This window comes from Crotalus tigris, unplaced genomic scaffold (assembly GCF_016545835.1).
Source record: "Crotalus tigris isolate CLP2741 ecotype Arizona unplaced genomic scaffold, ASM1654583v1 scf7180000020464.425836, whole genome shotgun sequence".
NCBI lineage: Eukaryota > Metazoa > Chordata > Lepidosauria > Squamata > Viperidae > Crotalus > Crotalus tigris.
In genome coordinates, this window is record NW_024098032.1 from 78,166 (window position 1) to 95,487 (window position 17,322).

At 42.7% G+C, this 17,322-nt stretch overlaps 1 protein-coding gene across 1 annotated transcript in view; it reads right to left on the minus strand.

The window, feature by feature from the left end:
- PCDH15 (protocadherin related 15) overlaps positions 1–17,322 on the minus strand; it is a gene marked incomplete at its 5' end in the record, with an annotated part of 401,689 nt that overhangs the window by 66,710 nt on the left and 317,657 nt on the right. Inside the window, 2 exons of the mRNA XM_039366933.1 lie at positions 9,812–9,924; positions 12,093–12,233. Of these exons, the coding sequence (XP_039222867.1) occupies positions 9,812–9,924; positions 12,093–12,233 (254 nt within the window). The remainder of the gene's footprint in view (positions 1–9,811; positions 9,925–12,092; positions 12,234–17,322) is intronic.

A 17,322-nucleotide genomic window follows, 5' to 3' on the forward strand; every position in this document is an offset into this window, starting at 1 on the left:
AGAAAATAAATTGTCCTATGTTGGAATATTCATGAGCAGGAAGAGTCATGTGGTAACTCAGTCAGCCAATGTGAAGAAAGTGCTACTGAGTCTGTGCAAAAGGTATTGAGTTAGGAGCTGGATTTTCCAGTCTCAAGTTTGTCTCTGTATCTCTCTGTAAGAAGTCTTCAATTGAGCTATGTTGCTGTAAAGAAGAATGTATGGTATTGTAAATATTTTGATATAAATATAAAGAAGTTATTTTGAATCAGCTAAATGCAGTCAACTGTGAGAGCTTCTGATTTATTTTTTCATCAATAGAGAAATTAAAATTCTCTAACATCCCAGGATTCTTGTGAGTGTCCCCAATTGTGAATGAAACCTGTCAGTCATCAAAAAACCCAACTTTTTGTATATCTACAAAACCCTTTTTGCTCCCAGCTTTTGAAAACACATTATTAAAAACTCAGTTATTTGTGTGACAGTGAACACCAGCTATGGAAATGCATACATTTCATTTATCAGTGTAACTCCTGGAAACTGATGCAACCTTGACAATTATGTGGGTTATCCTTTCCTGTTATGGTGGCAGTTCCATGCTATGAAAACCCATAATTAAAACTATGTTTCGAGGTTCACCAAAGGAGAAATGCATTTTATTATAAAGTTCTATTTCAAGATAGACTATGTCATTTTTGCACGCTTTTGTCTCTGGATATGCCAAATCATTGCAATAAAACATATTTTCCCAGTGTGAGTGACATTATTTGCAAAGAATGTTCCATAGAGCTGTGAAGTTTTTCACTATGCACCCTCTTCAAACTTCTCATATTAGTTCACAAAGTTTTGACCTTTTCAGTGGTATTTACCTCTAAAAAGCGATGACAAGGGAGTTTTGTACTTATTACAATGAACCACTGACATGGGCTATTATCTTTAAAGGTCAAACATCATTCTGAGGGACTTAATAACATCAAGTGCAATGCAACATTGTGTAATCTTTGCAATAATTTGGTAAAAAACCACAAGTTTAAATATTTTTATCACAGATTCAGGAGAATCACTAAAATGGGAAAGCATACCATCCTCTTTAAATAACTTGAGTAGCTAAATATTGTGAGAATTGAAAGGTAAATAAACTATGGAAGATTATTCTCTTGGTTGAAATGAAGTGAAAATCTCCCTAGATAAATAAGATGGATTACTGAATTCAGATGCTACATTTATTTGATTTGTTTAAAACAATTTTGTTAAGTGATGTTGCCATTTGTCAATTGTTTTGTTTACTTTGATAATGGCAAGCACTAACAATTTTTTTTTGCTTCATAGTAGTGATCAGAAGAAAGTCTTTGGTTATTGTGGCCATTGATACAAAACCTTGTTTTGATTATATGTCCCATGTCTTCTGTATTAAATTTCCTTAAGATTTTCTGAGATTCATTTATTAGACTTTGAAAGAATTAAGAAATAAAAATTAATAATCTCATACAGAATCTTCTGAGGAAGAATATTTTGTTGTCCCTTTCTGAGCATCTCAGAAGAGAAAGCTTTTCTATATTTTTCAGTGAAAATGTTTTGCTTTTTTTAAAAAAAGTTTTATTGATTTTCTAATTTCACATTTAAATATTTGAAAAGCAATGTGGCGGCTGAGTTGATCAATAATTCAATAATATACAAATATTTTTAGTACAGATCTCAAATTATTACATTAAACATTTCCTTTCTTTTCCCTTTGGTATTTACTGTCTCATATTTGAATCAATACAATTCTTATTATATCGATTAAATAAAAATAACTTTCTTACACTTATCAATAATTTTTGTTTATACATATCCTAGTTGTTTTAACGTTCAATCTTTTTAGACAATCAATGTCCTGATTAATTTTTTCCAATTTTTCATTTCTCATTAATATTTAAATTTAACGTTTAGTATGTATAATTTCCAAGTTTTAAATAATCCCATTTCCTTTTATCACAATTCATCACTAGATCTAATGTTCAGGATACACATCTTATCATTTGAATTCTCACCATCTTACATCAACCAATTAATAATACAATATAATATTCTTATTTTCTGATAATTTTCAAATATCTTAAATTTAGTAACCAAATTTTTTCTTATTTCAACATTTAATACTTCTTCTACAAGTTTTTATTGTAGATTAATGACTTGTTGCTTTCTGATATACCTATCATATACTGAATGATTTTTTCTGTACTCTACATAAAATCTGATCATCTCCCCTTTAGTAAACTGGGTCCCCCCAATTATATCTAATCCATCCCATCACATTTGGCAAGAGAGGTGTACTGCAGTACCCATCAGCCATGAGTGTCTTCTGGAAATATCCTTGAAGAGGCTCTTTTCTGCCCTGGAACTTGCTCTGAGGGATATCATCCCCCATAGACTGAGTTGGCCACAACCCTATGGGCTTTTTGTAAAGCCCTGAAGACATAAGTTTTGCCATGGGAACACAAAAGCAGGGTAAAGCCAATTCAATGGCTGTACTGATTGTCTGAATGAATGGGATTATGATAGTTTCTTTTGTTTTTAATATTGGTTTGTTAATTGTTTTTTAAATTGTTGTAGTGTTCTTTTTTATACATCTGTTTTAATTGTTTTGTAAAGAGCGCAGAGTAATATATATGAGATGGGCAGTGTTGAGTCCGTCGCGAAATGGTAAGACACGAGAAGCAGTTGTAGTTCTCAGGAAACCTTTATTCTTCAGTTCAGCTTACATTGGAATATGGCGGCAACGCCTAAAACTCTCAGCCTCCTTTTATAGGCCTTTCCCGGGTCAATCTGCTACTTTTGGCGTGCCAGCACCTGCGCATGCGCACACGTACTAGCGACAGCCTGTCTGGTCCCGGGCAGCTTGCACCTGCCCGGAACCGCCTACAATGCCCCGAGCCTGCTTGCAAGGCTCAGGACATAACACCCCTTTCCCCCGGGCTAAAACTACGACCAATGCCATAATAATACACAACCCACTCTTAGTACAATGCTCTGCTCCCCCAATGTTCGGAGTTCCCCCCATTTCCATTGCCTTAATGTTTCTACCTTCCTACTGGCTCTGTTTAGCCAATAGTGTTATGTAATCCTCTAAGTACTTAGGAGATTTCCTTGCTCTCTGTGACCTCCTAAACTCTGCGTGTCTGACAGGTACCCCCTGACTGAGGGGTAATGTGTGCCTGTTTCCCTTGTTATGCCTTGGTGACTCCCAAGGACTGTGCTCCAATGCCTGGCCTGCTTGCTTGCCCACCGGGCTCGTCAGGCCAGGGCTTCTTCCAGTGTATGACCTGGTTGTCCCGCCTAGCTGTAGGCTCTCTGGCCCTTCTAAGTGACTGTCACTGTTGGGCATTTCTGTAGAACCTCCTAGGTCCGTCCAAGACCTGTCAGGAGGCTGTCTATCCCCTGAATCCCGTTCTGTGTCCGGGCTTGTGTGGGTTTCAGTACTGTCCCAAAACTCAGTTGTCCCCTGAGTGTAGTCAGAGGTGTTGTAGTCGGGATTTGGTTCCTCGACCACCTCCCTGTGTGTTTGCCCCCTTCTAGGGACAGGGTTGAAGTCAGGCCAACTAGGAGGAGTGTGTGCCAGCTCTCTTGCAGGGAATGGATTGTTGGGATGCTCCTGGGTATTCTCTCTGATTGGAGTACTGAGTGATATGGGTGAGAAGTGATCATGCCCCCTGGGTGACTCCCTGGCTGGAATAGGCGTGAATGCCTGATAACTGGTTAAGCTCCTAGAATTCCTGTTTGGAGCACTCGCGGAATTTTGGGATGGGCCGTTTGTGGCTCCCTCATTGGTAAAGGGCAGCATTCCATGCCCCTCCCTTTGCTCAAAGGGCTCCCCCTCCCCCCTGGAAAAGACCCAGGGGTCTCAGCGGGAAGGTCCCATCTAGGGCAAAGTTGGTCAATGTGCCGACACAAGACACGACCGTTGTCCAAGGATACCTCGTAGGATAGAGGACCTGTGACCCTGGATATAGATGCGGGGACCCATGTATGACCAGGCCCGTAATTACGAGTCCAAACCGGGGCACCCACAAGTAGTTGCCTAGGTGCCCTGGGGTGTGAGACAGAAGGAGGCAGTCCGGATGCAACCGGTCAAGCTTGGTAGTCAGTTTGCGCCCCCAACGAAGTTCAGCTGGGCTCCTCCCTGTAGAAGTGGACGGTGTGGTGTGATAAGAAAGGAGGAAGTCAGCCAACCTGTGATGCCAGTCCCCGTAGGTGAGCCTCTTCAAGGCGTCCTTGGTGATGCGAACCATGCGTTCAGCCATACCGTTGGTGGATGGGTGGAAAGGTGCAGAAGTGGCATGACGAATCATGTTAGTCTGCAAGAAAGCTTGGAATTCGGAGGAAGTGAATTGAGGGCCGTTGTCAGACACAATGACGTCTGGGAGCCCGTGTGCAGCAAAAATCCCCCTCAGTACCTGAATAGTCTTTGCAGTGGTGGTGGAAGAGACAGGTACAACCTCAAGCCATTTTGAATGGCTGTCAATGAGGACCAAGAAGAATTGACCCTGAAAGGGCCCAGCGTAGTCAATGTGCACCCTAGACCATGAAGATTGTGTTTCCTCCCATCTATGCACAGGAGCTTGGGGCATTTCAGGGCGTGAGCGTTGACAAAGGTGGCAAGCATGCACCTTAGCTTCTATGTCTTTGTCTACACCTGGCCACCACAAGTGGGTGTGTGCAAGAGCCTTCATTTGTACAATGCCAGGATGGCCCTCGTGGAGGGAATCTAAGACCCTAGTCCTCATTGAGGTGGGAATGACAACTCTGCTTCCCCAAAGCAGACAACCCTGAGAGGTGGACAACTCGTTCCATTTAGACCAGAAACTCTGAAACTCAGGACTAGGACAATGCTCAGTCCATCCAGACAAAACCCAAGAAAGGACACGTGAAAGTGTGTGATCTGTGCCTGATTCAGCGGCTACATCCCTGGCATTCAGGGGGACTCGGGCAAGGCTTGAATGGAGAGAATATTGATGGCTGGCGTGAGGTCAGCCTCTATTACCGGCAGGGGTAATCTACTGAGGCCATCAGCATGGCCCATTTCCTTCCCAGGCTTGTGAAGTAGGGAAAAATCATATGCAGACAAAAAGATAGACCACCTGAGCATCCTGGGGGAGATGATTTGGGGAGTTTGTTTACGTGTGGTAAACAGTCCCAACAAAGGCTTATGGTAAGTGAAGACCGTGAAATGCCTACCATATAAAAAATCATGGAATTTTTTAATTCCAGCAACAGCAGCTAAGGCTTCCCTGCCTATTTGAGCATAGTTGCACTCAGCTGAAGACAATGTCCTGGAGTAATATGCAACAGTAACCCGAATTCCATCAGCCCTGAGGTGGCTCAGTACAGCACCCACCCCATAAGGGGAAGCATCACAAGCGATGCACACAGGAAGGGACTCATTGAAGTGAGCAAGTACACTGTTAGAAGTGAGCAAGGCCTTGACCTCATTGAAACTAGCCTCATGTGTTTGTGACCACTGCCACACTGCCTGTTTATCTAATAGCCTGTGAAGAGGCTCAGCTACAGTAGCCTTGTGTGGAAGAAAGGAATTGTAGAAATTCAGAAGGCCCAGAAAAGCCTGTAGTTCGGCCTTAGACTTTGGCCTAGGGGCTTGCATAATGGCTTTTAGTTTGGATTCAGCAGGATGAATCCCAGCAGCATCAATTTTGAACCCCAGAAACTCAGTAGAAGGCACCCCAATTTTACATTTGTCCTTGAGTTTGAGTCCCGTTTTTTTGAACCTTAATAGGACAGCCCTTAGCCTTTCAGCTAGAATGTGTGTGGAGTCTCCTGCAATTAAGACATCATCAAAATAGGGGCAAACCCCAGGTATACCCCGTAGTGTGTTTTCCATTACGCTTTGGAAAATCCCAGGAGCGACATTTACTCCAAATTGAAGTCTCTTTACCTTGAAAGTCCCTCTGTGGGTCACAATAGTCTGAGCTATAGCAGAGTCATCATCAACAGGCAGCTGTTGATATGCTTGAGCTAGGTCAAGCTTTGCAAAAACGCGCCCCCCCTTGAGGGAGGCCAGGATATGACTGACCACAGGAACAGGATAGGCATGTTGCTGCAATGCCTTATTTAGAGTGCATTTGTAATCAGCACAGATGCGAATGTCCCCATTTGCCTTAAGAGGCGTGACAATGGGGGTCTCCCATGGACTGGAGTCAACTGGTTCTAGAATTCCTTGTTGGATCAGTTTATCCAATTCAGTGTCAATTTTACTCTTTAAAGCAAAAGGGACCCTTCTTGCTTTAATTCTAATGGGAGTGAACGTGGGGTCTAGTTTTAACGACAAAGGGGGTCCTTTGAATGTGCCCAGCTGGGGGCTGAAAACGTCTGCAAATTCTTTGCAGACTTCCTGTAGGTCGAGTGTTTGTAGGCTGTTGAGCCCTGTGGCGTGTATCCCCAAGGCCTCAAACCACTCAAGTCCTATGAGACTCGTTCGTTCACCCTCTACTACTAGTAGGTCTAGTGGACCCTCAAAATCCATATACTGTACGTTAAGGGTGGCCTCCCCCTTAACACAAACTCTGGAGTTTTGAAAGTCCATTAGCACAATGTCAGAAGGCCTCAACTTGGCCTGGGTTCCACTGCCGGAACAAATCTTCCTAAATGTGTGCATAGAAATGATCGAAAGTGCAGACCCCGTGTCCAGTTCCATAGTTAATGGAACCCCTTGTAGCTTCACCTTAAGTGACAGCTTTTTCTTAATGGGCTTGTGTGTGCCTGTCCTGTAGATGCTTCTTCGCGAAGCGCAAAACCCCACCCTATTCTGGCTGGGGACCCTGGTACCTTTCAGGCGCAATTCTTCCTGAGGTTGTACCTTCTGACGGCCCAGGCACACAGCTGCAATGTGTCCTTGTTTTCCGCACGCCTAGCAGATAGCGGAGCAGAACTTGCAGTCGGCTCTCTTGTGGCGACCTCCACAACCGATGCACTTGGGGAGAGCTGAAGAGCTTCCTCTTGGTTTTCCTTCCTTTGTGGGGTGGAGACGGTCCACTTCCTCGTCCGGATCCTCCTCGGAGTTTCTTTGGACTTCTTCCTGGTGCACGGATGCAGCATCTGGACTGTTTCTGATCGGCCGCATGTTCTTGATGGCGCCGCCCACTGCTTCTTCTGCGGTGACCTCTCTCAAGGCATCTTGGAAAGACAAGTCCTCCTTGGCGAAAAGTCTCTGTTTCAACTCTCGATGCCTTAGCCTTACAAACCGGTCCCTCAGTCGTTCCTCGAGGTCCTTGAACTCGCAATGTTTGGCGGCTTTCCTCAGTGCGGCGATGTACTCCTTGGCCGATTCTCCGGGTCGTTGATCCCTCTGCTCGAATGTGTGGTGCCACGCGATGACAGACATCTTAGGCTGGAAGTGCTCCTTCAATAACTTCTTTAGATCTGCGTAGCTGACAGACTCTAAAAGAACAGGTGCTGTGAGGTTCTCAGCGATTTCGAATGCGTCTTGACCACAAACACACAGCAGGGTGGCAGCCTTCAAGCTCTCTTCCCTCACCTGGTTCACTTTGAGGTAGTTTTCCACCCTGGCTACGTAGGACTCCCACCTCTCTGGATGTGAGACGTCGAATTCCGAAAGCCTTCCAATCTTTGCCATTTTGAATCAGGAAGGGTCTATCAGCCAGCCTACCCCCGAATGCGCACTGGATTGGCAGGTAGCTGCCGAGTCAATGCCGTTCCTGCCGCTCCGGACTCACTCAGGTAAGCTTTACACCTTTTCTTCTTTGATGTAAGGCAATCCCACCTTCGTCACCAGTGTTGAGTCCGTTGCGAAATGGTAAGACACGAGAAGCAGTTGTAGTTCTCAGGAAACCTTTATTCTTCAGTTCAGCTTACATTGGAATATGGCGGCAACGCCTAAAACTCTCGGCCTCCTTTTATAGGCCTTTCCCGGATCAATCTGCTACTTTTGGCGCACCAGCACCCGCGCATGCGCACACGTACTGGCGACAGCCTGTCTGGTCCCGGGCAGCTTGCACCTGCCCGGGACCGCCTGCGATGCCCCGAGCCTGCTTGCAAGGCTCAGGACATAACAGGCAGCTATATATAAATTTAAATAATAAGATAATAAACAAACTACAGCATCAGTTGTCGAGATCATCAACTTTCTTATTTTAAAAAAAGTTTTAAAAAGTTTCTTAAGAACTGGAGTCTCTCTTCAAGTGCAGCCTAAGATCAACTACACTCCTTGGAAAAAATTGAAATATGTTACTGTATTTAGTGCTCAAAAATAAAATGTCTGAACACCTGTTAAATGTGTCCACAGGCAATGCATAATATTATTGATTGCACATTTAGTTAGCAATTTATTGCCTAGAATAATAATTCAAGACTGTTAACTATGACTTTCTAACTGCAGAAGATTACAATAACAATAAGAGTTTTGGTTGGTTAACAGAGAGTTTTGGAATTTCAATTTTGTCCCTTGTTATTATTAATTTTTATTACTTTTATATTTTTATATAATATTTTAATTATTGTTGTTTTTCCTGTTAACTGTTTTGTTATTACTATAGTATATAAATGACAGGTTAACAGTTTGTAAACAGATTTAATAGTTTAGTAGTTTAAAATTATTTTGGCCTGTTTTACAAAGGATGGGAAACTGACATTGTTGTATTATATTAATCAGCATTCAATCAGGGAGGATTCTATGTGGATATACTGTATGTTAGTTGCTTTTTTTCTAAGTCACTTTTTCTTTTTAATATCTTGTTTGTTGTATTTTTTAATATTTGGTGTTTTGTATTTTAAGCTTCTTTGAATAAACTAAATATTATATGATGTTATAATGACTTTCGTTATTTTTTGTCATTGTGGCTAGCAGGTAAAACTTATGCTTGCTTTGACATGAGTCTAGAACACAGACTATCAATCAAAGAATAGCAAAGGAGCCACTTCAACACATCTCATGAACAACACAACAACAGGAAAAATACTCTCCTCTGGCAGCTGACTTGAGGCATTTTCCACATACACTGTAGAGTTTTTTTTTGTTTGAGCTCAACAGAAGAAGCAACAGAAGAAGCAACATTTGGCACCCCAAAAAGTTAACATGGTCACCCTATGTATAAAGCACATATATGCGGCAAACATTTATATTTGGACACTTTCTGGAAGAGGACAATTGCACAACCAGAAAACACAAATGACAATGTTATATTAAAACTATTGTAAGCTTTTGTTTAATTGACTTCCCATCACCTTTTTTCTGACACTGATAACCAGAAAAGAAACACCCTGTGCTGTTTTATAAACCAACGCTCAAAACACTTGTGATCAATTTCCGGTATTTTACAGAACCAGACCCTTTGTGTATACTACATATTTCTGCCAAAATTCTAGGATGTAAACTCTAACAAGTGTTAGTGTATTCTAGTTAGTAGTATTCTAAGCCGAAAATATACACAACAACAAAAGATTTGCTCTGGTATTTTAAAATGACATCGTTCTCAGAATGTAGTGTTATAATAAGATACTAGCAAACTAGAAGGCACAATACATATGCAAAACACATAAACCTATTATACATTCAGTTGAAAACAATTCTAAAAATAATGATATATATTACTTTCCTAAACCTCTGTACAGAGGGTCATGGCTAATGTGGACGCCCCCCAAAGAAGACTCCATTTCTTTTGTACACATGCAATATTGTTATAGCGCTCATAGATACGAGTGTATTGAAGGTCTTAAGCCAATTAGCATTTTAAAGATTAAGATCAACATCTTGAATATACAATCCAATGTCTGCCCTCCAATTTTTCAAAAATAATATTAATGAAAGAAGGTATTATACCTGTACTCATCCTGGGTAAACCGTGGAATCACTGAGGGTTGCAATACGGAAATTTCTACAGTGGTTGTATTAAATTTCACAGGGTCACCATCATCATAGGCAATGACCACAAGCTGTTAAGCACACAAACACAATGATAACTTATGCATCTCAATTCAATAATTTTAGAGATTGGAGGGTTTTTAAAAAAATTAATCTTAAGGATTTCCCAAAAAGTAACAAAAATAATAAAATAAAATAAAATGTGAACAATACATCCAACAGGTCAACACATTTAAAAATAAACAAAAAAAAACCCCTCACCTCTGCCCTTTTTTTCTTCTACTCAGAAATGCAATCCTAATTGTAAAGCTCAGTTCTATAATATTTTAAACCAGCACATTTTAATAGTGCATTTTCTTATGGAAATATAAGTAGAAAGAATCACTGTTAGAGATGTGCAGGTGTCTCATGAGAAGTTTCCTTAATTCCATTGAATTTTTTTTTTTATTATTCTCTCAAAATTGTTTAGATATTTCATTTCAGCATAATTTGAAGACCTGAAAGACCAGGTTAGGGTTAGATTGTCATAGAGAAAATCTATATAAGAGGTTGCTATGAACTGGAAACAATTTGATGACATATTATCAATCTCAATATAAACATCAATAAAATTTTGCTGCATATATAATAGTAATAGTAATAACGCTTAGACTTATATACCTCTTCATATTGCTTTACAGCCCTCTCTAAGCAGTTTACAGAGTTAACATATTGCACCCAACAATCTGGGTCCTTATTATACTGACCTGAGAAGGATGGAAGCTGAGTCATCCTTGAGCTGGTCAGGTTCGAAGGAATCAAACAATACTGCATTTTAACACTGTACCACCACGGCTCTTAATAATACCAGTGAGCTTATCCCATACTGTTTGCTTTTACATGCAATATAAACATTTTGGTGAAGATTAATTCTCTGATTAAAAAGCTCCTTATTAGGCACATTTCTAAGGCCAATTTCAATTTGCTGGCAGAAATATCCCTTGAAAGGAATCCCAACTACACTGGAGTTCTAACAAAAAAGTACAGAAAGGAAAAGAGCTTTTATTTACTGATGCTATCTCTTTCCATGCTTCATCTCTAAAAGATCAAGCCTTAAAGTGTCCCTCCTTAGTAGTGGTGATGGTCAGGATGAAGTTGAGGCAAGGGTGCAGTGGTGGCTCGCTAAAACTGCTGAAGGCTTTGAACCAGCACCATTGGTACACCGCTGCCATTATGCAAGTCAAAAGGACAGAGATGGAGTGCAGGAGATGGGGGTGAGTTTAAAAGGAAGCAGAGAAGGAAGTCTCTTATCTCATTATGGCTTGTGGTTGGGAGAGACCAAGCTGGGAATACAGGTAGTCCTTGACTTATGACTACAGCTGGGACCAGAATTTCCATTGTTAAGCAAAGCAGTTTTAAGAGATTTGTGCCAATATTATGACCTTTTTGATGTCATTGGTAAGCAAAGTACTCAGTTAAGTGAATCACATGAGCATTAAACAAAATCTAGCTTTCCACATTGAGTTTGCTGGATGGGGAGGTTGACTGGGAAAGTCGTGAATGGTGATCACATGATCACAGGATGCTGTAACTGTTGGAAATACATGCCAATTGGTAAGCACCTGAATTTTGATCACATCAAGACCATGGGGATGCTGAAATGGTTGCAACTGTGAGTATCAGCTGAAAGTCACATTTTTCAATGCTAAACAAATGATCATAAGTCGAGGTCTACCTGTAGCTTGCACCAGCAGGGTTCTGTTAACAATGACAGTGGGAAGTGCTGGGATTGCTGTCAGTAAGAAATGTGATCACATTATGTTTCTGCTAATGACTATATTATTTAGTGACAGAAAATCCAGTCCCAATTATTGTTGTGACTTGAGGACTACCTGTATTTTATTAGTATTGCTCATATTAAGAATAAAATAGAAGAAAACTTCAGTGAAACCTGGAGCAGTATTCAGCTCAAAGCATACTTATTTAAATGTTAGTTTAATTTCTGGTTAAGTTCCTGCACTTATTTTGTATATTAACATTAAAGAGTGGATATCAATAATATTGTACAGAGCAAACTCTGTATAGAGTCAGTCTAGTGGCATTATTATGCAACATATTAAAATGGCATTCACCAGTCTGCCATCTGGTAGGTAGATTGATCATGCTGTCTGTGAAATAAAGAAATTGTAATTCCTAACATAGTGGAAAGACTCCAGGAAGACTGTCTTAAACATATTGAAATTTATATGCATACAGTTACCTTAAACAATGTACTAGGTTCTTCATTAAGATTCACTCTGGTTATTACACATCCAGATTCTTCTTCAACATCAAAGATACTTGCACTATATGGGAACTGGACAACATCTACTTTATATCGTACATGATTTGCCGGTGTACCCTATGAAAAAATGTATATTTTAAATTGTAGATGGCTTAGCTTAGGTGGTAAGAATGAAAAAATAAAATGGGATTAAATATTACATTCTGGGACTTTGCTTCTAAAATAAAACATATTTTTATTGTGCTTTAAATATACTGGGCATCCACTTCTGTAAAAACATTTAAAATTTCTTTATGTATATATAAAATTTATTAGTCGCCCATCTTACTTCAAGGTAACTCTTTAATATTGTAAACATGCACAGTATATTTTTTATTACAAAGAAATACTTTTCATATTAAATATATATATAAATATACATTAATCCTTTTCCTAAGACTATTTTCGGACTCTGCAGGTATGAACACAAACTGTTTTTTTCATTAATTAGAAATTGCATTATAAATGTTATTACATTTTATTGTAGCAAATGCTATATATGTACATTATGTGCATCTATACATAAACATAGATATAATTTCATTTTATATGGGTACCTCTCTCAAATACATAATTCAGGGTGGTTTACAACAATTGCAAAGCTATGTAAAAGAATCAGCCATATTAAAACCTACATGAAAAACAATACAACACAACCAACATCTGAGGTATAAGAACCCCCATACAACAATCAACATAACCACTCTACCAGACATCCAGATCCCCAAGCTTAAAGATGGAACCACATCTTTAAGTCACTGGGTTGGTGCCAAACTGATCCTTGAGGGGATTATATTTCAAGGGATGAGTGCCATGACAGAATAGTGTCTCTTCTTGGAACCCAAATCTTTAAAGATGGAATCACATATTTAAGCCGCTGGATTGGGGCCAAGCAGGTTCTTGACGGGATGATATTCTAAAGCAGTGGTGATGACCCTATGGCACATGTGCCAGAGGGGGCACGCAGAGCCCTCTCTCTGGGCACACGCGCCATTGCCCCAGCACAGAGTTCACCACAGTAGCTTCCATCTTTACTTTTCCTGTTTCCAGTCTCGCCCTCCTTCAGCGGTAGCGAGGCCTGTGGGGCAATGGCAGCAGTATGGGGCCTCTGTATTTCGATGAAGGTGACTGAGCCAGAACCCATGGAAGTGGAAGAGGGTGAGCTGTTTCTTCAGACTGGAGCTCCCACTACCCCCTCGCCTGTGCTATGGCATCAGCAGAGGAACTAGCCGTACTGGTGGGGCACTCACTGAGCGAGCTGCTGCTGATAATGGAGCAGGGGAAATGGGCTGGGTTGGGGGAGAGCTGCTTGTGCTGCTGCCACGAGGTGAAGCTGGTGGGGGAAGGGGGATTGGACCCATGTGCCCCGCTTCCTGGTATCCTGCCGAAATCGGCCACAGCACCAGTGGGGTGGCGTGACAGGCTGCAGCAGGATATCAGGAAGTGGACACATGGGTCTGATCCCCCTTTCCCCACCAGCTTCACCTTGTGGCAGCGGCACTGGCAGTGCCCCCCAACCTGGCCTGTTTCCCTGGCTCCGTTACAGGCAGAAGCTCCGAGTGGCGCTCTACACAGCCTGTCACTGTATCCACTTTCACTTTTGCTGTTTCCAGTCTCATCCTCCTTTGGTGGTTGCAGGGCCTGTGGGGTGATGGTGGCTGTATGGGGCCTCCGTATTTCAGTGAAGGCAACTGAGCCAGAGCTTGCTGAGGGAGCTGCTGCTGCTAATGGAGCCAGGGAAACAGGCTGGGTGCTGCTGCCACGAAGTGAAGCCAGTGGGGAAAGGGAGATCAGACATGTGTACCCTGCTTCCTGATATCCTGGCACAGCCGTGATGCAGCAATACTGCTAAAATCAGCCGCAGCATCAGTGGGGCGACATGAGAGGCTGCAGCAGGATACTGGGAAGCAGGTGTGTGGGTCCAATCCCATTTCACCTTCTGGCAGCAGCACTAGCAGATCCCCCACCCCACCCAGCCTGTTTCCCCAGCTCTGCCCAGACAGATGGAGATGGTGGTGAGGGGCTGGGGGTGCACACGGGATGATGCAGAGCGGCAGCTGTGAGGGGTGTGTGCACGCCAGAGCCCACCTCCACCCACCACCCCCACCAGTGCAAGGATGGGCAGCAAGCTTCAGTTACAGAGCTACTGCCGGCCAGGCCTGGTGATGCAAGGATCACTGCCACCGCCGCCTCTTGCACAGCCTGCCGCATAATAAAGCAGGCAGAACCGCAACTGTCCCTCTCTTCAACCAGCTGCCTGCTAACTTGCTGAGGTCCCACATGGCCAGATGCATCCCGGCATGGTTGGTTTCCCTCCTCCCCATCCCGTACCTCCTGGCCTCGCATCCTTTTCTTTTCCTGGGACCCACTGCATTGCCTTCTCAGCTGTTGCCTGGCTTCTCTGAACTGCTGAAGGTGGGCGAGGCAGAGCTGATTTTTGTCTTCTCCTCAGCACAGCTTCTGGAGATCCTCCTCACCTACCCACCTACCCCCTTTCACTCTGCTTCCGAGCCTTCTTTGCAGCTCTGCCCACACAGACACCAAAGAGGCAGGTGGAGTGCCTCTGCCGATGCGGTGCTAGAGAGAATGCCCCACCCACCACTGCCCAGATGCCCTTTCTGACCTTCTTTCTTCATCATGTACCTCCCCCTCCCCTACTCTGTCTGTTGCTGGAGGGCTAGCCCGGTATTCGCAGTGGGCTGTGGAGCTCCAGAGCGTGCTGGTCGAGAGGCCGGCAGGCTGTGGCTGCTGAAAAACACCATTGGCCCTCATGCGCTCACTGGCCTCTGTGTGCGGGGGCTGATGGTGTCAAGGCAGCCCCTGCCTCACCTTGCCTTGCCCCGTGACAATGGTACCCCCACCCTGCCCCCTATCTTGCCTCACCCCACAGGACGAACCTCCTGCCCACTGCCCCACCCTCCAGAGACTCCCCTGGATCTCCCCCAACCTTGCCCGGCTCCCACAGGCATCCCTCCCCACGAGCAATATCAAGGTAGCCATGGCCACCCAGTCTGCCGTGACCACCGCAGCCATGCCCACCCAGCACCCAGTAATAAATAAGTGGCTTTGGGGTTGCATTTTGGGCACTCGGTCTCTGAAAGTTTTACCATCACTGTTTTAAAGGATGAGTGCCACGACAGAATAATGTTTGTACCTGGAACCCACATCTTTAAAGATGTAATCACATCTTTAAGCCACTAGGTTGGGGCCAAACAAGTCCCTGAGGGGATGATATTCCAAAGGATGAGTGCCATGACAGAATAGTGTCTTTTCCTGGAACCCACCACATAACATGTCCTAACACAGAGAACCTGGACCTGCCTCTTCTGCCAGACCTAATAGAAGGGTAGACAAAACTGGGGCAAGTTGATCCCTCAAGTAACCCAGTCCCATACAATTAGTGCAACTTCTCCAAAAGAAATACATAGAGAAAAAGGAAAAATGACCTCTCCCTTCTTAACACAAAAAGCAAAGCTTCAGGAGTGACTTCTATACTCTCCAAAGTTCCTGATTCCTGGTTTGAAAATCATAACAACATTCCTTGTATCAATGAAGTAAATGATAAGAGACAAAAGAGTGTACTAAAAATGAAGGGGGGAAGCATAGAAGGAATACAAGTATGTAGATAGCAGAAGAACTCCCCCCCATTTAGGTTGGGGCAAGTAGGGTTGGGGCAAATAGATCCTTGAGGGGATGATATTCCAACTGACTATGCAATATAGAAATTGTGCACAATTTAAACAACCTTTTATTTTTTTCCCCTCAAGGCCATTATAACCAGAAAATGACTCCAAGTTGCTTACACTCTTCACCTTAGTATAACGATTGAAAATCAAATAAATAGTTACACTATTAATAGCAATTCAATAAAATCATGTTCATAGTCCATCATACAGCTACACTTATAATATAGAACAGTTAACTGGTGCCACTTCCCTAGGAGCAATACCACAAAGGATCCCTGAAAGAATTAGATCTTGGTTGCTTTCTGGAACTGCAGCAATGATGAGATAATCATAATTAATAAGTTGATGCTGTTCCTGGAATAGTATATGTTGTGGAGGAACATTAAAAAAATACCACATAGTTGGTTGCCTTCACATGGATGTAAAATTGAATTGGATTTCTATTGGCTTAGACTAAGGGTCTTCAAACATGGCCCTTTTATGACTTGTGGACTTCAACTCCCAGAATTCCTCAGCCAGCATGCCTGGCTGAGGAATTCTGGGAGTTGAAGTCCACAAGTCATAAAAGGGCCAAGTTTGTAGACCCCTGGCTTAGGCCAACAACCTCAAGCAATAATTATCGATGAAAAATATCATCATATGTGATAAATTCATCAAAGCTGAATGATATGCCAACCACAGCATTAACATAAATATCATAATCAACCTGAGAAAGAAGTTGTCTTTATGAATAAGGTGGATTATATGTTAAGGAAGTCTAAAAGCAACTGACGAACAACACATATTACCAACTTTTATCCATGGATCCTATAGGAAGAAATCAGAAGGAACTATATAATCTGATGAAAGAAATTCCTAAAGACCTACAAGGTTGTGCCTGCATGGAGATTCCCCAAGATCCTTGGCCAGAAATCTTTTATCTATTTCCTCAAATATGCAAACCAGGAAACACAAACTATCTCTTGTCTCAAGCACTTGTTGTTGTTAATTGCGAAGTCGTGTCCGACCCATCGCGACCCCATGGACAACGTTCCTCCAGGTCTTCCTGTCCTCTACCATCTTCTCAAGCACTTAGCTATGAGCTATTAGAGCTAAAATATCAGGTTTCGTGGACCATGTACTCAGATCTCTTCCCCTCCCTTCACTCCATGCCCACCTCAGCCCAATTTAAATCCTTCATCACTTTAACCACTCTGCACATTTGTAGTTCACCAAAACATCTTGTAAGGACCCACCCCACTTTGCATCTTGAGAAGACAGAACTCTTGGAATAATTCTTCCAACAGGAATTCTTTATTAAGAGAAAATGGTTGCAGGCATTCTAGACAGGACTTGGGGTCCAAGCTCTCCAATTCAAGGTTTTAAGGGGTTCCCCAGTAGCCCCACCCAATCAACCCCCTCTATCAGCGACAGTCTCAGGCACTACACTTCCACCCCCTTTTCATTACTGCTGGCTGGATGGAGACTTCAAAGAAAACTAA